Source organism: Typha angustifolia, chromosome 3, assembly GCF_048772165.1.
Source record: "Typha angustifolia cultivar Huaian chromosome 3, ASM4877216v1, whole genome shotgun sequence".
Classification (NCBI taxonomy): domain Eukaryota; kingdom Viridiplantae; phylum Streptophyta; class Magnoliopsida; order Poales; family Typhaceae; genus Typha; species Typha angustifolia.
In genome coordinates this window covers 7,821,475-7,842,003 of record NC_133241.1, presented here as the reverse complement: position 1 = coordinate 7,842,003, position 20,529 = coordinate 7,821,475, and the positions used below count along the sequence as shown (strand labels likewise).

The 20,529-nt window shown below is 37.1% G+C and overlaps 4 protein-coding genes across 4 annotated transcripts; 3 read left to right on the top strand and 1 right to left on the bottom strand.

Annotated features, from left to right (window-relative positions):
* Positions 1 to 2,484: 2,484 nt before the first annotated feature.
* On the bottom strand, positions 2,485 to 5,550 carry LOC140780245 (sodium/pyruvate cotransporter BASS2, chloroplastic-like). Its single transcript, XM_073125662.1, has 7 exons — positions 5,125 to 5,550; positions 4,410 to 4,550; positions 3,921 to 4,076; positions 3,729 to 3,850; positions 3,490 to 3,651; positions 3,295 to 3,355; positions 2,485 to 2,944 (listed from the first exon to the last, which is right to left on the bottom strand). Exons 1-7 carry the CDS (start codon positions 5,500 to 5,502, stop codon positions 2,762 to 2,764), a joined length of 1,203 nt encoding a protein of 400 aa, XP_072981763.1. The 5' UTR covers positions 5,503 to 5,550; the 3' UTR covers positions 2,485 to 2,761.
* Positions 5,551 to 6,532: 982 nt separating this feature from the next.
* On the top strand, positions 6,533 to 9,453 carry LOC140758421 (alpha-(1,4)-fucosyltransferase-like). The gene is made up of 3 exons (XM_073094579.1): positions 6,533 to 7,077; positions 8,040 to 8,213; positions 8,672 to 9,453. Exons 1-3 carry the CDS (start codon positions 6,592 to 6,594, stop codon positions 9,239 to 9,241), a joined length of 1,230 nt encoding a protein of 409 aa, XP_072950680.1. The 5' UTR covers positions 6,533 to 6,591; the 3' UTR covers positions 9,242 to 9,453.
* A 696-nt stretch (positions 9,454 to 10,149) lies between these two features.
* On the top strand, positions 10,150 to 12,310 carry LOC140758213 (alpha-(1,4)-fucosyltransferase-like). Its single transcript, XM_073094301.1, has 3 exons — positions 10,150 to 10,663; positions 10,967 to 11,140; positions 11,722 to 12,310. Exons 1-3 carry the CDS (start codon positions 10,157 to 10,159, stop codon positions 12,286 to 12,288), a joined length of 1,248 nt encoding a protein of 415 aa, XP_072950402.1. The 5' UTR covers positions 10,150 to 10,156; the 3' UTR covers positions 12,289 to 12,310.
* A 309-nt stretch (positions 12,311 to 12,619) lies between these two features.
* On the top strand, positions 12,620 to 20,392 carry LOC140758287 (tRNA nucleotidyltransferase cca2). The gene is made up of 15 exons (XM_073094387.1): positions 12,620 to 12,938; positions 13,579 to 13,709; positions 13,888 to 14,005; positions 14,264 to 14,316; positions 14,627 to 14,676; positions 14,787 to 14,885; positions 15,105 to 15,214; positions 15,324 to 15,451; positions 16,262 to 16,328; positions 17,156 to 17,239; positions 18,159 to 18,221; positions 18,312 to 18,456; positions 19,108 to 19,272; positions 19,780 to 19,877; positions 19,954 to 20,392. Exons 1-15 carry the CDS (start codon positions 12,642 to 12,644, stop codon positions 20,065 to 20,067), a joined length of 1,722 nt encoding a protein of 573 aa, XP_072950488.1. The 5' UTR covers positions 12,620 to 12,641; the 3' UTR covers positions 20,068 to 20,392.
* Positions 20,393 to 20,529: the final 137 nt, after the last annotated feature.

Below are 20,529 nucleotides of genomic sequence, written 5' to 3'. Positions count from 1 at the left end.
ATTAGTCCGATCCTTATCTAAAACAGAGAGAATCTATGATTTTTTTTTTAAGTCTTTTATTAGGGCAATTTGCATAAAGAAACCATTTAGTTATGATATTGTTATTTTTGGATCCCCCCCCTCAATTTTTTAATTATATTTTTGAACGTCTTTTACTCATTTAAGTACTAACATAGTATAAAAAAAGTTTATCGTGTCCTAAAATTATACGCGAAGACAAATACAAAAACTATGATTTAAAATTATCCAAAATACACATTCAAATTTAGTCAAATAAATACCACATATTACCTATCTAAATTATATGCAAAAAATATCTAAAACATGAATAGCCGTGCCAATCGACACGACTTGCTATGCCGGTGGCATACCGGCACACGGCACGAGGGGTGCTGCACGGCACCCCCTACTAATAGTTCTGTAGCTCACCGTCGAGCTACCCATTATCAATCACTGTCGCCGTCTCCGTCGCCCGAACGCGTCGGGTGCCCTAGCTCGAGGGAGAGATGAGAGAGAGAGATAAGGTATCGGTTAAAACTTAAGTTGCAGATCCCTCTCTTTCTCAATCTCATCTCTCCCTTGGGCTAGGGCACCCGACGCGTTCGGGCGACGACGAGCGGCGGTCAGTGACGAAGGTGAGTATCTCGTTTTTTTTTTCTTCTCCTCTTACGACAAGTGCCGTGCCGGCCACCGACCGACACGGTCCGTGCTTGTGGCACGGCCATCGTTGATCTAAAATATATGTCTTTAATTTTGCCAAAGTACACTTCTAAATGTATACTTTGAATAAGGGCTAAATGAGTGAAATAGCTTGAATTTATTATTCAAAAACTTAAGAGCCCAAAACTACTTATTCCATAATTAAGAGATTTTTTTAATGCAAATCGCCCTCTTTATTTCAACAAGACCCAATTGATATCTTGAGGAGAATAATATAATAGAATGATAATTTGCTATAAAATGACATATCCAAAGTAGAATATTTATAAGTTAAATTTTGGAGAGAAGTTTTTGTATAGGTTGGTCCTGGTATCAACTGGATGTACACTAATGTCTTAATCATAATGACTGATTATGCTAAAAGAGAAATATGATACTGTAGAAATTGAACGAAGTATAATCAAAATCATCGGATACCCCTGTGATTGATACTTTGACATGCATCTTATAGTTGGCTCGAATCGACCCCACATGAATCCCAACCCTAAATTTTGTTGGATCTATTCTAATTCCGTTTCATTGGATTCGAAGATCCACATGATATTTACAAAAAAAAACAAAGAAAAGATCCACATGGTATGAGATGATAAATAATACCAAAATACTAGGTTAGGGCTTAAATCCATTGGCTTGCATAGTGGTTTATTTACTTAATTATTCTGCTCAATTCCTTCTTGTTCCTTTTTTTTTTTATTGCACAAGGAATAGCTTGGCATGGCTGGCATGATCTTTTCTTCTATTAAAATATCTAGTTTTGGCCCTATTCTACTTGATCAGATTCCAAACAAGGAGACAATAGTTCAAATATAAACAGAGTGGAGCTGGGAAAGAGCTAGGGGTTCTTCTGTAGATGATGGAAGCCATTAGGAATAGGATGAATAAAGAATGGTATGATGTACTTGCTTCCTACTTGCTTTGTCCACATAAATGTCATATTTGGACAAAATTAGAGTCATATACCATGTTTATGATGGGGGAAAAAAAACTTAAACATGGTATAGTTGTAAAGAGCTTATCTTTCTTGGAAAGAAAGAAAAATGAAAAGAAATTACTTGTTCATGCAATAAAAATAACCTGTCCAAGTATTCTCAATTTGTTCTGAATTTTTATTAAAATGATTTTTCCTTCCTATTTGCCTAGGTTTACAAAGAACTGAAAAAAAAAACTAATTAATATATTACTCATGAACAAATACAAAAGATGAGGTTTTCAAAATTAAGAATTAACTGTAGTTTTTGATAGGAAAATAAGTGTGAGGCTTTTGATTTTGTCCATCAAATTTGCTTTCAGATTGACTCTCAGGTCTCAGCACATCATCACATGACAAGGGGATATTGAAAAGAAGAACAGAGACAAAAAGCCAGCTGAGCAGCACTTTGTTTTGTTTACTGAAACCCTGTAGCCAATTTTTTTTAAAAAAAAGAGAGAGAAAGAAATTTCAACTGAAATGGTCAATGAATTATAATATACTTTAAAGAATGTAGAATGATATAAATACACTTCAAAATCTTTCATTAGAGTCAAATCTCACTAAACTAGTAAATAGATCCACAGAGATTAATAAGTGTTTGGATTGACACAGTAAGCAGTTCTAAAAAAATTGCAAACTGTAAGGGCTTTCTATACAATAACAGAGCATAGAGTTTCTATAATAAATTTAAACTCTCAGAAAGTAATTCTAGAACCGCAGAAGACTGATTCAGTCTCCTTTCAACATAATTGTTCGTTCGAGGACATTTTCTAATACAAACGGCAAATAATCGATAGGAGAAAACTGAGTGCCATTCAGTTTACAGCTCATAGACATTTTAGCTTATGAATGTTCAGAGAGGAATACAATTATTGTCAAAGTCAAATTCCAAATATAAAATAAGGGGGACATGCATAGCACTTCATGACAGAGAGTAAATAATACTTAATTTCTGAATGAAACCAATCAGCAAGTCAGGTGAAAGAGATCTTATGAATGAGGAACCTAACCAAAATTCGGTACATCTAATAAGACAGAAAATTATCGTGCATACATACACAACTTGATAATTCAATCATTGGGCTCACTTTCATTCTTGACTGTGGATGGATCGAGATATCTCCATATGAAACCCAATGTGCTACCCATGATATTCATAAGGACAGCAGAGAGTGCAGGAGGTAAGGCAACCAAGGGGGATGAAAAATGTGCAGTTGCCAATACAACCCCGAGGGAAGAGTTTTGCATGCCGACCTGCATGAATATTTGCACAAGTTTATTGTTTTCATGCATTTTTTAGCATAAAGTTATTGTGCCGGTACCAAATCTTAATCATAGATTGCAGTATTCATTTTGCGTGCTAAATGAAAAAATGAAAGATATCTAGTGATGCCTTTGAGACAAAGAATGCTTTTTAATTTTTTACTAGAGATTACACAGTTGAAATAGTCCTTCATTCATTAATTTGCATGTGAAGAAAAAAGAAGAGGAAAAGGATGGAAATATCCCAATATACTGGCTCAGTTGCTTCTGTTACGTGGTTCATGCAACAGTTTGTAAGAAGTGAATCTGAATCAATATAAGGAGAAGTTTGTGTATAATACCTCAATTGAAATTGCACGTCTCTGTCTTTCTCCAAAACCACATATAACTGCGGATAGATATCTGTTGAGAAAACATTTTCAGTATTAGAGGAAAGACAACTTTCACAATAATGTTCATTTCAGAATCCCTAACATTACTTGGATAGAGATTCGAATAGGTGGTAAATATTCTAAAGTTGAGAAGCTAAATCATACCCCACAAAGAAGCCCGCTAAATGTAGCAAGAGAACTGATAGTATTACAGTCCCTATATCTCCAGATATTGCGCCTTGACTACCGAAAATTGGACCTAGGTCAGAAACATAAGATGAGTTTGCAAGTGACGCTTTTAGACGCACAAAATTTTCCGAGAAGACACTGCCACATAGAAACAAGGCACATAAGATGTCATATCTAATGAAGAGAACACACAACACATTATGCTCAACTCATACCTGCTCGCAAGAAGTGAGGAAGATAATACAGCAAGAAGGGGAGCAAAGGGTGTGACTACTTTTACCATGGATGGGATTGTACTTTGCAAGTAAGAACCTAACAAAATTGGAGCAACAACCACCTACACAAAAAATAAGTTAAAATTAACAAAAGAAAGAAGGTAAATTTGGCTCAAGGGAGGCCAATTTTACCTGTAGGGTACTTAGAGAAAGCTTCAAGGCGTCCACAGGAACATAAGCTCCAGCGAGAATTTTGGTTAACAGTGGGGTGAGAAGCACTGCAGAAAGGGTGGTGCATACGGTCATCACGATTGACAATGGCACATCTCCTTGAGCAATTAAAGTCACCTGAAATGCTACTTTTAAAAGAACAGATAAATGGATGGAGGAGTCAAAAACTGATCAAAAAAATTTACCAGGAGGTATAGCAAGCACTACATCTATATTTTTTCCCCATTTGTGTTTGTTCATTTGCTTTTAACTGAATGATATAGTACGGTGATGTAGTATCTATGGCAATGAATCATTATATGTTTCTTCCATAGACAATAAAATGGTGAGAACCTAAAGGTACGGTTACGTGAATAGCCAGACAGGACCAAATCAAGAATGTTCCATTTCTAATGCCAAGGGAGCAACCAAGGAAGAATGATAGAGAATACAAGTGAACAGCTTAATTACCACATTGGATGCAGTTCCCCCAGGACAGCATGACAGAAGAACTAGGCCAACCGAAAGAGATGGCGGAAGCCCCAGTGCTCTGCTAATTAGGGCTCCAAAAACTGGCATTATTGTGTACTGAGCTGCACATCCAAACAATATCTGCCATGTTGCACAAGGAAATAATCATTAAATAACTAAGCCCAGAAACAAATAACATTGAGTATTTGAATGCCTGAAGAATTGCAACTAGAAGCAATTGAAGCTAGCGGAGAGCTTATAATGCATCGTTTCTCCAATGAAAAGCATAGGTAGAATTTCACAATATAATTGGCTCAATTATGAATTGTTGACACCTCTGTCAGTCTATTCAATCACTCAATTTTCTTCCATACTCTAAAATGCCCATGAAAGGGCGAACCATTCATAGAAAAAAGAAGAAGAAAGAAAGGCATAATTTTACTATTATCTCCTTTTTCTTCTTGCTTTTATCAATAACCACCAAGAAAATTGACATTGGAGGACAAATCATGGACGTTTCAGATAAGTAGTTTACTTTAAATTGAGAAAGACTAAATGTTTCCTGAAAAAGAGCGTACTCTTTCCATTCATTCATCTTTTGCTTCTTCGTTCTTTTCCATACCCACCACCCAATTCAACCAATAAAGATATCATCAATGCATGTAAAAATTTCACATAAAATTCCTAATTTCTTCGAGCATTCCTCATAACTTACAGAGAAAGGCCTATCGCGTAGAATACCGAACAAATCTCTCAGCTCCAACGTGAGACCCATGGCGAGCATTATAAAACCAAGGGAGCAGCTATAAGAAGCCGGTCCTCGCTCCACAAACCAAGCGAAAGCCGACGGCTTTACGCAAGCCACCGCCCCACCGACGGTCACATAGAGAGGGTAAAGGCTCGCCGCTGTAGCGAGCGCGGTTTCCCATCTGGGCTTCTCCGAAGAGGTCTCACTGGGGGTTCCGGCGATAGATCTGACGGTCAGGATCTTCTGGGTTCTACCAAAATTTGATCTTCGAGGCCGGAGAGCGAGCAATTTGGGGTGGGGGAATATAGGATATAGAGGGAGGCGAAGAGACATTGGTAGTGGCATTGAAGCAGTAGAAGAATAGAAACTCAGCTCCTCCACAATGAGAGGAATATACTTGTAGTGTTTTTAATATAATATCTTGGAATCAGTAGATTTTGGTATATGGCGTTGGATTTTGTACACATATATAATAATTCTTTATTACTAGAACTCAGCGATCAAGGTCAAAGTGACACATCGCTATTTATTATTATTTTTCATTTGACTCTGTACTTTTCCAATTACCATATTATACTATATTTAATTTTTAACGAAAAATAAGTAGTTAATTACACCTGCATTCCTTAAAATATTGGATGTTTTTCTATATCTCTCTTATTTATTTATTATAATATTTGATTTTCTCAACTGTTTAATCTCTCGTTTTTTTCAAAGATGTTAAAAAATAATAAATTAATAATAGAAGAGACATTTTAGAATATAATAAGAGGTTTATATGAAAATGAATAATAATTTAAAATTTTATAATTATAATTATCTCAAAAAAGAAAAAATAAAATAAAATTCTTGTCGGGCTCTTCGTATCCGGGCACAAAATTATTCGAGTCTGAACCTAAGCGGATCCTGTTCCAGAACAGAGACCCATATCGGAATACAGGCCAATGTTGGATATTGGATATTCTCGTGAGCAACAACATTTGAACCCGACCCGCCTCGCGGTTCTCAGCGCGTACTTGCTCCCCGATTACTCGCAGCTCCGGTTACCCCACACTCCTCGTTACTAGTATTGGACATTGGATATTGGATATTGCATCAATAGCAGAACCCGCTCCGCACTGCCGGATCCTACGCTAGATGTCTAGATCTGCTCACCTAGAAAATATCTCGGAATGAGATTATGAAGGAGAAGTTAATTTGTTATAAGCAAAAGATAGTTAATTAGTTTCCATAATTAAGCAGATAGAGAGGTGGTGATATGCAAACATCCAGTAAAAAAAGAAGTAAAAGAGTTCTTTTTTAAAATAACCCCGGAAGAAAGATAGAATTAACTGTACTGTACAATTTCTCCGTCTCATCTCTGGACGGCGGCGGAATCCCTTCTCTCTCTCTCTCTCTCTCTCTCTCTCTCTCTCTCTCTCTCTCTCTCTCTCTATGCTTCCGTTAAAGCGCATCAATTACCTCGCCCCCATGCTCGTCTCCGCTCTCCTCCTCGTCCTCCTCCTCTCCGGCTCCCTCGAATTCCCTTCTCTAACCTCTCCTCTCCCCACCCCGACCCCCACCATCACCGCCACCGCCACCGCAGTCGATTCCATCGGCTCGAGGCCCAACGATTCCTTCACCGATGTCCTCGCCGCCTTCTCTCGCTGGGACTCCGAGGTGGGCTGCTCCAGGTTCGAAGACAAGTACAAGGGGTGGACGGCGGACGCGTTGGCGATCCAGGACCCCGATGCCGGTGATTGCGCCGCCCTCCAGCTCCGCCACGTCAGCGTCGTTGTGAAGGGGTGGACTTGGATCCCGGATAGCTTGGACGGGTTGTACTCGTGCCGGTGCGGGATGAGTTGTCTTTGGACCAAATCCGCAGTTGTTGTTGATCGGCCTGATGCGCTCTTGTTCGAGAATGTCATGCCTCCAATGAAGGTAGATTTTTGGTCCATTTTATTACGTTGATTTGGTACCGATACCAGCTTTATGATGGATCCAGTGAAAAGGGGCAATCTTTTTTATGCCATTTTGTGTGGATTGAGGAGCGTGCGGGAGGAGTTTTGGAATGTTAGGTTCTGCTGTAGGAATTTTGAGATCATGTCAACTGTACCTGTAGATAGCTTAGGTAGTAGTAATTCTTCAATTTTCCTCTAAATAATTGATATTGCAATTTAAAAGAAGAGAGGAATTGAAGAAAATCTGCAGTTACTTTTGAAATATAATCTGTACAAGGCACACGCCTCTCTGAGAAATTCGGTCACTGGAAGTGGTAGATCTAGAGGACTTAGAAATTAGAATGTCTTTAGGCTGAATTAGGTTGAAGATAGTAGGCAAGGAAGCTCATAAAGGGCTGTAAATTCTCAAAGACCAATTCAGCAGCCGGACATTAATCCTCCTATCTCCCAAGAAATGGACCAAGCAGAGAAAAAAACTAACCACTTCACAAACCAAACTGAGTTCTACGTAGCTTTGCCTACTAAAGCTTCTCCAGAAATGTAAAAGTTTGACTACAAAAGGAACTCACACTTCGAATTAGTATTTATTATCCTCAAGCATGTTCGCCAATCTACGATATACCTGTTCAATGTAGTGCTTGACCTTCATTTATTGTTTGCATTATACCATATGTCCTCCTGTATATTTACTTATGAGCAACCCTCTTTGTTATTGTTGTTTACATTTGATGCTTCCCTTACAAAAAAGGACAAATAATGACTTTCTCATTACCACATACTATGTTAAACTATTACATTTCAATTTCATTACTTCTGCTTCTGTGAAGTCTGAATAGATAATGTTTGAGTATTCGAGAGTGTGCAGGTTTGAGGTATGCCTTAACATGACTGTTCTGTCTTTGTTGTGTGATTCTGGTTTATACATGCAACTTCTTTTGCCAGAGACATAAAGGCGATCCTCTTCGTGTGTATCTGGATCTTGAGGCTAGTAGGAAACCATCAGGCAGGGAGGACATCTTTATCGGGTATCATGCTAAAGATGACGTTCAAGCAACATATGCTGGAAAGTCGTACCACATTAGCCGGAATTACCACATATCATCACAGAAGAGAAATGTAAGTTTCAAATTCACAATGAAAGTCTGAAGATACCACAACTGATCTCCAGTTTTTTATTGAGTTAGTTTGGGGTGACTCTGAGTCTAACTTCATCAATGAATAATATTGTTTGACCTTTTTTTTTGACCTATTTACAAGTGGCTTTTTCATGAAAGATCGTATTTTGTATCAGCATATTATTAAATATTTGGTTGAGGTTTCACTCCAAGGATGTTACAGTGTCCTCCAATCAAAACTTATCTTAAGCAAATGTAACTTGATGTATCATGGTAGAAGTAGTTCATTAAGGTGCATAGAATTGCATTATCTGTATGAACATTAATTGATGGATTAGGTTACCCTCTTAAGTGTATAGCATCAAGTAGAACAAACAATATTTTGCAGAAAACATGGCTAGATGCTGTTTTCAATTTTTGATTTTTCCAACAACTTATATTGCCAATCTTGTACATCAGGATATCCTTGTTTATTGGTCTTCTTCAAGGTGCCTTCCCCATCGAGACCAGCTCGCAAAAAGCTTCCTATCCCTCGTTCCCCACCATTCTTTTGGGAAATGCTTGAATAATGTCGGTGGTCTTGATAAGGCATTGTCCCTCTACCCAGATTGCTCCAACAATGACAACACAACTCCACATTGGTGGGACCACCTACATTGTTCCATGTCGCACTACAAGTTTGTCCTTGCAATTGAGAATACCAAGACAGAGAGCTATGTGACCGAGAAACTATTCTACGCATTGGAGGCTGGTGCAGTGCCAATCTACTTTGGTGCACCCAATGTGTGGGATTTTGTCCCTCCTAATTCCATTATTGATGGTTCTAAGTTCAGTTCTATGGAGGAATTATCTTCGTACGTGAAAACACTTGCAGATGACCCTATAGCATATGCAGAATACCATGCTTGGAGGAGATGCGGCGTACTGGGTAACTATTTGAAGACTCGTGCGGCTAGCCTTGACACAGTGCCTTGTAGGTTGTGTGAATTGATTAGTAGAAAAGGAGGTAGAAATGCGAGGACATTGTGAGATTGTCGTTCTAGTTCACAGCTTCCATTATTAATTGGAGAGACCTGTATCTGTTGTATTCATCTCCTCAGTGTTCTGTTATATCATAGAGTTACACCGAAAATTTTGTTGTTGTTGTTGTCATCATCTTCTTTTTCATATAAACCAAATCTATTGTTGTTCATCGAAATTTATAATGCAATCTATAGAAGCCCAGAGGCAATTTATACTGAATGCTGAAAATATCAAGAACAGTTGATGCAACTATTAACCTTAGCACTTCTTTCTGTGAGAAACGGGGAGAAATCAACCCCGAGTGTCTTTTTCACCAGTTGTCTTTTAAAAATTTTCAATGACTAATACTGTCTTAGTTCTACATAAATAAATTCTACGGTAGCAGTTATTTGACTATATTGTTCTCAAAGATTGACCCTGTCGTAATGTTGGATACTTATAATTCAAATGACATTTTCAAACTTCTCAATCGATAAGTAATCGATGATAATTTGTCTTAATTACATTCTTAAAACATTTCAGTGCCGCAGTATGACTCTTTCTTTTTCTTTTTTCTTTTTTTTTTGTTGAGATTTTGACAAACTATCACAGATTCAAAGTTTAAAAATAATATATCTGACTTTTAATGTCTTTTTCATACACTTGGGGACGCAATCTTAATCGGTGGTTGTCAAACTAACACAAGTTTAGAGGTTCTATTTTGCAAATATTTTTCAAAACTCAACAAAAATAAAACATTATGTTGACAATTCAAGTGGTGAAATGTATATATATATAATAATAATAATAATAATAAGATTGTCTCTTTCATGCAACTGATTCCCTCCAATAATATTATCTCGAGCTATAAGCAAAACAAAAGTATAAAACCAAGTTCTTCTCTCCCTCTAATTCAATCAACCCATCCAAATTCCAAAAACCATGTTAACGTCTCTCTCTCAGAAGCTCTCCTCCCTCACCAAGCGCTTCTCCTATCTCTTCAGTTACCTCCTCCTCCCCCTCCTCTTCCTCCTCCCCCTCCTATATCTCCTCGCCACCTATTCCTCTCCTCCTACTTTCCGCACCCCCACCGCCGACGCCATTATCGCCACCGCCGTCGACTCCATCGGGTCGAGGCCCAGCGACCCCTTCGCTGACTTGCTGCCCGCCTTTGACAGGTGGGACGCCGAGGTGGGCTGCGCCAAGTTTAGGGAGAAGTTCAAAGGGTGGAAGGTCAACGCCTCCGCCGTGCAGGGCGGCGCCGTTGAATGCGATAAGCTGGTCCTGGGCCACGTCAGCGTGGCGGTGACGTGGGTGACATGGGTCCCGGATATCTTGGATGGGCTATACTCTTGTAGTTGTGGGTTGAACTGCCTCTGGAGTAGGAATCGAGCTCTCGTGGATAAGGCGGATGTATGGTTATCCGAGACTATTCCTCCTCCAAAGACGGTAATAAAGAAACTTATTCCCTCTTATTCGCGCGATCCTATATTTCGAGATAATTTCACTTGGATCCTAAACTTTTCTTCTTTTTCATATAAATCCTATCAACTTTCTCTTTGAACAATTTATAGACTACTCGCTGGATCGAATGATAAAAGTTAGAATAATAATGAGATGTTAATGGTAATAAAGACAAAAGCATATCGTAATAAATTAACTTATAGATCTTCTTCTAGTTTCAACTGTTTAAATTTTTTCTTTGTGCGTATAATTAATTAATTAATTAATTAATTAATTAATTCTTTCCAGAGAAGTCAAGGCGAGCCTCTTCGTGCGTTTATGGATCTTGAAGCTACCAGGAGACCATCAGGCTACGAGGATATCTTTATTGGTTATCATGCAAATGATGATATCCAAGCTACTTATGCCGGAAAAACATTTCGAATCACTCGCAGTTACCATGTATCGCCTCACAAGAGAAATGTAAGTTCTAATTTCATGAGAAAATTTGCAAAGAAAAACCCCACGTTATACCTTTTTATTTTTTAAACCATATCTCATGGAGTATTTAGTTTCTTAATTTAATGTATAAAATCAAATGATTTTTACATAATTGCTGTTGAATTTTTTTAAATCATATTATAATTGCCACATAAGTTACTGAAATCTTTTAAAAACATCATTACATCAGTTAAATCTAATTATTTATTATTAAAACTGAACTTAAATTAATATAATATAATTTGCCTTTATATAATTTTTTAAAGAGGATCTTATTTATTATGTTTACATAAAAACCAGTGATAAATATTTTATGCTCTCAACTTCAATAAAAGAATATATGTTAGTATTTTGCATGTATCTATGAACATTAATGATCATTTATTTGTAATAGTAATTCTGAGAGTGTTAGAAGAATTTTAGTAATAATTATGATAGTTTAAAAGTTTTCGGTTGCAATTATGTAAAAAGAAACTTATTAAAAGGATATGACTGAAATAAACAGATATTGCAGGGTGCGAAATGTAAAAATAAAAGAAAAACTTATTTACTGATAACCTCAGGACACACTCGTGTATTGGTCTTCTTCGCGGTGCGTTCCCCACCGCGACTTCCTGGCCAAATCCTTCCTCTCCCTCCTCCCCCACCACTCCTTCGGCCGGTGCCTGAACAACGTCGGCGGTTCCGACGCCGCCCTATTATTCTACCCCGACTGCGCGATGCCGGAGAACCCCATCCCCCACTGGTGGGACCACCTCCACTGCGCCATGTCCCACTACAAGTTCGTCCTCGCCATCGAGAACACCAAAACCCAGAGCTACGTCACCGAGAAGCTCTTCTACGCCTTGGAAGCCGGCTCGGTGCCCATCTACTTCGGCGCGCCGGACGTGGCCGACTTCGTCCCGCCGAACTCGATCATAGATGGGTCTAAGTTTGGGTCCTTAGAGGAGTTGGCGGCGTACGTGAAGAAGGTTGCGGAGGACCCGGTGGCCTACGCGGAGTTCCATGCATGGAGGAGGTGTGGGGTGATGGGGAACTACGGGAGGGTGAGGCTGGCGAGCCTTGACACGTTGCCTTGTAGGTTGTGTGAGCTTGTTAGTAGGAAAGGTGGGAGGAATGCTCCTACTTAATTCGTGATATGTATATATATATATATATATATATATATATATATATGTATACTGTTAGTTATTGTTTGTAATGTTGTTACTGTATGATTGATGTATCAAGTTAATTAAATTGGATTTTTTTTGGTTTAATGGGATTCTCGAAAATACTTATTTACTTCTCCCAAACGTTAATTAAATTAGATGATATTTGTATAATTTATATAGTGAAGTCTGCGGCACCCCCAATTACGTTGCCGATTCGCTGGTATTCACCGTTTCGTTGCCGACTTGATTACAAGAGTTCCCCAAACCCCAGTCTAAAGCCCGTCATAAATAGACCACACAGCCACAGCGAAGCTATAAAAGAGCCCCAAATGGCTCTCCACCTGAATCCAGCCCGCTTATTCCCATTCCACCGCCTCCGGTTTCCTTCTTCCCTTCCTCTCCCCCTTAAGCCCCTCCGCTTAGCTCCCAAAAGGAATCTAGGGCTGCAGTTCCGCCTGCTCTGCGGCTGCGTCGTTGCTCGGTCGATGGAGTCCTCGATCGCCGTCAAGGATCGGATCGATCTCACCGAGAAGGAGGAGAGGATCTTCCGGCGACTCCTCGAAGTGGTTCGCCATTTCAATCTCGAGACGCAGCTCCGAGTAGCCGGTGGATGGGTTCGAGATAAGGTAAGATCCGACCGGTCGTTTCTTGATTATTTCCTTAGCGAAATCAAGGCATGAGAACTCTATTTGAGAGACAAGTAGGATCGTAAGCTTGAGATATGATACTTTTCTGTTTGTTTTTATGGAGTATATGGTACTTCTGGGGTCGACCTGCTTGGACAGATATCTCATCGAGAAATCAGTAACCAGCAGGGTTTTTTCTAATCGTTCGTCGAGAGATTGAGAGATAAGTAGGATTTCCATAATTATCTATAGGCTATTCCTAGTTTACTTTCCTAAGTTACTACATCCATTGGAATTTCGAAGTTATTCGATCATCTCTGTTTGTTTTTCTGGAGTATATGATACTTTTGGAGTCGAGCTGCTTTGCAAATATCTCACCGAGAAATCAGTAATCAGTACGGTTTTTCTAATTGTTCGTCTAGAGATTGGGATAAGCAGGATTTCCATAACTATCTGTAGGCTATTCCTACTTTACTTTCCTAAGTTACTTCATACATTGGAATTTCAAAGTTAAGGAACTGAAATTAATGTGGTAAGTCCGTATTGTGCAAATGTTTAGTTCTATGCTGCTCAATTAATTTTGTGAGAAGAATTCTTTGCTATTTCAAATTTCATTTACTTGGAGTTTGATATCTGACAGCTTCTGGGCAAAGATTGTTATGATATTGATATTGCGTTGGATGATATGTTGGGTCGAGATTTCTGTGAAAAAGTCAATGAGTACCTACAGTCGGTTGGTGAAGAAAAGCAAGGCGTAGGTGTCATCCAGTGGTATGCCACTGTTCTCTTGTTCATAATAATAGATCTACTTAGTACATTATATTTGTAATGCCGTCTGCTTCTAACAATATTAAAGCTATGAATGCCACTTTTTTGTGTTTTACTCTGACAGTTGGCTGGATAAGAAATTCTTTATATGTATCTTGATGGTGCTCTGAAATTTATGCAGCAATCCTGATCAATCTAAACACTTGGAAACGGCAAGGATGCGCATCTGTGACATTTGGATTGATTTTGTTAATTTGAGATCTGAAACCTATGCCGATAATAGTCGTATCCCTACTATGGTACTCAAGATCCTCAGACCATTTTTCCGCAGATTTTAACTAGTGATTTCCATCTCTCATTTGTGCACGGTTGCCTTGTTAAGTATTTAGACTGAATAAGGATTCCAATGGTTGTTTCATGTTGTCATGATATGTGTTACATGGACATACTTTTGTTTATCTTTCAGTTTTTTTGCAGAAAATCAGAACTATTGTTGTTTTTTCATTTGTATATTGTTGAAGGCAGAATAGTTTCTGAATGTCTTACTGTTTATGCAGAAGTTTGGAACTGCTGAAGAAGATGCATGTAGAAGGGATCTAACCATCAATAGGTAGTACAAAGTGTACCATATGAGGAAGTTTTTCTTAATATTACGTGCTGTATTCATGAAATATTCTAGTGCTTATGCTGTGAGAGGGATACAGTAGATTTCTCCTGCTATACTTTGATATTTCCTAGATTATACGTGAAAACAAGTGGGTGCAACATTAAAACAACACCTACACTACAGTTTTCGTAATGTAATTTTTTCTAGAACCTCTTTCAAGTTTATATTGTACCTTTAGATAGTAATGTCCTTGATTACTGTTGTTATTACTGTTACTACTGCAACATTACTACTAATTATCATTTTCCAACAGCCTGTTCTACAATATCAACACCAATTCAGTTGAAGATTTGACTGGGAGAGGTGTATTTTTCTTTTCTTTTCTTTTTTATGTGTAATGGTTTGATCTTGATAATGGCTTCTAGTTTTGAGACTTGATAACTCATGATTTAGATCATCTCTTTTTTATTCAGGTATGCAAGATCTGAAGTCGGGACTTATTGTCACTCCTTTACCTCCCAAAGCTACTTTCCTGGATGATCCCCTTAGGGTTCTTCGAGCAATTCGCTTTGGTACTCAGCAAGTCTCTTCAAACTTTAACAGCTTTATGAGAAAAAATTATGATGAATATAATTTTATTGCTTATAAATAAGGTTTATGATGGATATGCCCGGCAGCGAACCAAAAAAAAAAAAAAAAATTCTTCTCCAGTATCCTTTTAATTTTTTTCTTGAATTTTTCCCTGTTTATTTGCAATATAGTAAGCTCTTGTACTGTACTTTACTATCCAGGTGCTAGGTTCGATTTTGAATTGGCTGAAGAGCTTAAAGAAGCTGGTTCAGATGAGGAAGTAAAAGCTGCACTTGCACATAAGATCAGCAGAGAGCGAATAGGTCATGAAGTATGTATTCTAGCAATTCTTAAAGTTCAATGCTTCCTTATATGACGTTTGTTTCTTTGATTCATTTAAATTAAAGCTCATAAGATCTTTGTTTACAACAAATTGGCAGGTCGACCTAATGATGTCAGACAAGCAACCAACTAAAGCAATGACCTATATATGTGATTTGAAGCTATTTTATGCTGTCTTCACTTTTCCTGGAAATACCCAATTTGCAGGAATTGAAAATTGTGATAGGTTTGTGTTGGAGAACACTTAATGGATGCATATTCAGTCGCAATGATGTTATTTTTCTATAATTCAATATCTTGAAATTGGAAAAACATTGCAGTCACTCAGGGATTGTTGAGATGTCCTGAAGTGACTGAACAGACATAGTAGGTTATTTCATTATAGCTGACTGGTGTGCATCTAATACACATGATCAGTGCATATGCAAGAGGGTGGAATGGAAGCATTTCTTTTATGTTATAAGTTAGAACACAATTCTGTTATTTTAACATAGTCAGTAGTGCTCTTACCTGTCTCACTCATATAGGCCTTGGATCCAAATTTGGTTGAAACATATGTTAGGGCTGCTTCCCAAAAACATTCATTCCTGCATGGTTGACACATGTTGGTTAAATGCTTCACACCATATACTTTTAAGACTTCTACGCTTTTGTTGCCATGTTGCTATATGCATGTTCATTCAAAATTGTGAGGAGCATTCATTATCCATTCTTGTCACTTGTTGAAATTATGTTTTCTTATTTATGCTTTAACATAACTTTGCATGATTAACTCCTTTTTCCAATAAAATTTAATTTGCATATATGAAACCAAGAAATCCTTCTTTATGGCCTTAATATCTACCTTTCAAAAATTTATAACAATATAGGGGATAGATATACTTTATCTGCTGAAGGTGAAGAAATTCCCTGTACAGAATTTTGTAAATTATGATTTCAAATTCAATAAGGTTCCTTAACTTCTATTATCTTTTGTCTTCTTATTTACAGCAATCTTGAATAATTCTTCATCTCTTAGAGATCTACTAATATGCAGGCTTTGTCTTTCACATATTAATGCAGCATGGGCTCTTCATCAATCTATTGGCTGTTCAATATTTAGTGTAAGCCTCAAATTTGAAGATGCAGGTTCTATAGTGTTTGTTTCTATGGTGCTTAAGAGCATGTACAATAAGAAAAGACAGTGCTGTACAATTTCGCATCCATGGTTGGCTTTATCTTTCTGTACTGGTTGTACTGTTGTTCTTGAGTCCTGCTATGTCAATAGCCATCATAGTGACACACTGCTTCTGTAGTGGAACTTACCTTTTCATATTTATGGTACTGCTCATCAATTTGCTCGTATTTTGTGAGAAGCAGAGAGAACAATCGTTCATCATATGAGACTTGTGTTACATAAAATATCTAATATCCTATTGTTTAGGACTTGACATTGAACAAGATATCTATCTTAGACAGCTAATTGACATCAGCCTCTCATTACTTCTCATTCAGATATCCAGGTCATTTTCAAGTAATTTACTCAAATAAAGCAGAATTTGACTTGTATTTTATCTTCATTGTCTTTTCAAAATTCCCATGCTAGCTAATTGTAGATTTCTGGCATTAATTGCTGCAATCCACAAATTGTTTATTTTACTAATGAGCTTTACTCAGTAGAACCCACTTATATTAACTGTTCAAGTTTTATTATTTTATATTATTTGAATATAGATGACTTGTTAAAATAAGGTAATTAAGTATTGTATTTGCTGGTGCTTTTTTTCTACTTTTGATCTAAATAAATCTAAAGGAAATTGTCCCTTTCTTTCTTGATACAAACTCATTGATGTTTTACATGCACATATCTATATATTTATCCCAAATAAACAAACTGAATACTCTTGTAGCTGAGTCTTATACGTTAACATTTAATTGGCCTATTTTCTAGGATGACCAGCGCAGACTGTACTTATATGGGGCTCTATTTCTTCCGGTGAGAAATATGACATACATGGACAAAAAATCCAAAGAGGTATCCAATTGATTTATCATGTTGATATTGCTCCTGCTCATATCTTTATGTTGCATTTCATTTCTACTGCTTCATATTTACTCTAATAAGAACATAACTTTTGTTTATGTTTCATAATCTCGTAAAAGCAAGAACTAATTAACCATTAAGTTTGAAAAAAAGGTGATATTTTTTTGACTTAGTTGTAGATAGTATGTTTTTACCGCCTTTGTTGTATGACTAATCAAACATTACCTGATCCATGGAACAAGGGGTTCAACATTCTAATATGTGTCAGATTTTTCACAACTTTGAGAAACAGAGTGTATGCCTTGGTCCAGATTCCAAATCTGTGAGTGGAGAGAAAGAATGGCCCTATAGTTAGGCAACCCTTAAAAGAAACTCTCTTTGGGTCCTTTGACCTAAAGCTGGAACTCTATCTTATTATAGAAGCTTTATATATAGCTGCTGAGTCCAAATTAGGTTTTTGTCAAGCTGGATTTTTTTTTCCTTGAGGGTTGCTGGCATAAGAAAGGCAGAACAGAATTAAAGTGAATGGAGCCACAAGATACACTTCATATTTGGTGTTTTTTTGTTGGAAGGAGTGTTCATTTAAGGATGTCAGAGATGGTATCTTAAATAATTTTTCCTAGTTAGTTGATCAAGTGGATCTAGGACAAAATATTCTTTCTCATTGAAATAAAATGAATTTAGCTCTCACTTTTGAAGCATGGAAATGTTACTAATTAGAATATTTTTTCAGATGAAAATCATATTAGCTTAGCTGTGGTGGTTTTAGTGAATTTTTATCTGTTAAATTATTTATTTTGGTTTTAGTTAAATTGATTAGATATGTATATGTTAGCCTGAGTTACATTTTTTTTTTCTTCTTTCTGGTTCTTTCTGAAGAATCTTTTTATGCACAATTCATAATATGCAGGTTCCTGTTGCCAGCTATATCATTCGAGATTCTTTAAAGCTGAAGTCAAGTGATGCAGAAATGGTATGCCAATCCTTGAGGAAGATTTAGTTGAGTTTATCAACGGGTTAGCTTGGTCCCTTGAGTTGATTGGAAAATGATGTTTACTTGTAGGTAACAAGCCTACATGTTGCCTGTGAAAAATTCCTCAAGATGATTCCTTTACTGGTGTCCAATGAGGATCCAGAGAATCTTCAATTAAAATTAGAGGACGAGTGCCTCGAAATTCCACCAGCTTCACGTAAACGAGTTTTGGCAGGTTAGACACTGCTCTTTGTTTTTATTGCTGCAATTTCCTTGTCAAAATTTCGTATTGTTTTTTTTTTTCCGGTACCTTGTTTTCCTATTGTCAATAATTGGCCACCTTAGATGATATTACTCATGTACCACAAAATTATAATTTTTGAACAGTTTGGGGCCGTTTGGCTTCATGTATTTAGAAAAAAAAAACGGCATTTACATGTATAAAGTGTAACACTAAAATTCAGTTTTTAGTGTATAGATTCCATGAAATATTGTTTCTAACGGCTAAAATGGGCTGATATGTATGTAGTATCTTGACATTCACTTTAATTAAGTGGATGTCAAAACAAATTCTCTCAACCTTTAATGAGAAAAAAAAAAAAAGAAAAAAGAAGAGAAGATACAAGATTTTTGTTTGCATTAATTTCTCATTTAACATTATAGATGTGTTGCATGTTAAAATACATGAAATGATGAAACCAAACAACCTCTTTATGGTTCAACAAATTTTCTCATGGAGGTGGCTTGGCAAGTAAATGTATAGCTGTTTTGTATAGCAAATCTTGTTTATTTTGTTTTATTTTGTTGGGTTGTCTGTTATATCCACTTTGCAAGTTGCAACCATATGAGGCTTATTCAAACTAAAACAACAGAGTTGATTCTACAGGATTGCTTCTTCGTCAAATAAAAGATTTTTGGCGTGTTGCCCTGCTGATGTCCACCCTGTTATACCCAGAAGCTAATCATACTGGTGGTAACCTCAGCACATATATGGAACTGGATAGAAGAAAAGATACATTCTTTAGAGTTGAAAGTGCTATAACTGAACTAGGTACTAAACATACTTATTTGTTATTCTTATTGTTATTGCAAAGCTCCATTGGCTTTTAATTATACATATCGGTTATATGTTTCAACTGTCTGCCAGTGTACTTCACGTAGTGTATGAGGAAGTAGTTTCTATTTCTACTCTTCGTTTTTCCCTTCTACAGTTACTTGAAGGTAGAAATCATGGAGACTTTCTTTTTCCTTGTTGGAACCACCTCCTGTGAAGTGCTAAGTATAAAGTAATAATGTTAATCGGTGAATCAAATCTAGCCATGTAGGTATGCGAGACTTATTTATGCTTAATTACATATGGGCCTATGCCATGTGACCTCACTAGTTAAGCTAGAAGGGGCTTAAATCTTGATTATTCTGATGTTTGGAGTACAGTAGAAGTGTTTTACTTCTATAGAAGAACAAATCTGAGCAACACAAAAGATAAATAATTTCCTCTTCCTCTTCAATTTGTTTGTTATAAGATCTCTTTTTTGAGATATTTTCTGTGTATCTGCAGATCTTGATCGTGTATGGGAAGCTAAATTATTGCTTGACGGGAAGACTATAATGGGTGTGCTACAACTTAAAACAGGAGGGCCATTGATCGGGAAATGGGTAAGATGATGTGCTTTTTATTGGTATTGTGCCTATCCGTTCCATGAATGCCCACACAAGTCTCCCTTCTTTGCAGCAACAGAAGCTGCTGAAGTGGCAGCTTGCTCATCCCAAAGGAACAATGGAGGAGTGCATCGATTGGATGAAGCAATCTCAAGCAAAACGTCAGAAACTAAACTGTTCCGCTTAAACGTGTGCTCAATTCGTGGCGATTCTTGCGCTACGGCTAACAACTGTCAATTCTTGGTGCTTTGGCATTTGGCTTGGAACCAAGATAATATTATGACTAATTCGGCGAAACAGACAAGACGATAGTTTCTGCTCGACTTCATCACGTTACTTGGGTAAAACCCAAAAGAGAGCTATATTTTGTCCCAAAAAGAAATATCATTTTGGGAAAGTTTTTGTAAGCTTCTAAACCAGCAGATTGGAAGCCAAAAATGTAATCGCTTCACTCATACTTGTACCTATTTGAAACATAATTCATGATTGAGTAACGGTTTATATTCTTTTAACTCACCCAAAAAAAAAAAAAAATAAAAATAAATTCCTGGTGTGATGAATGGCCGCTAGCTCGCTTATATAGCATGACCAATATTTTAACAAGCCAAGCTACGGTAAAATAAATTATAGAATCCTTATTCCAAATTCT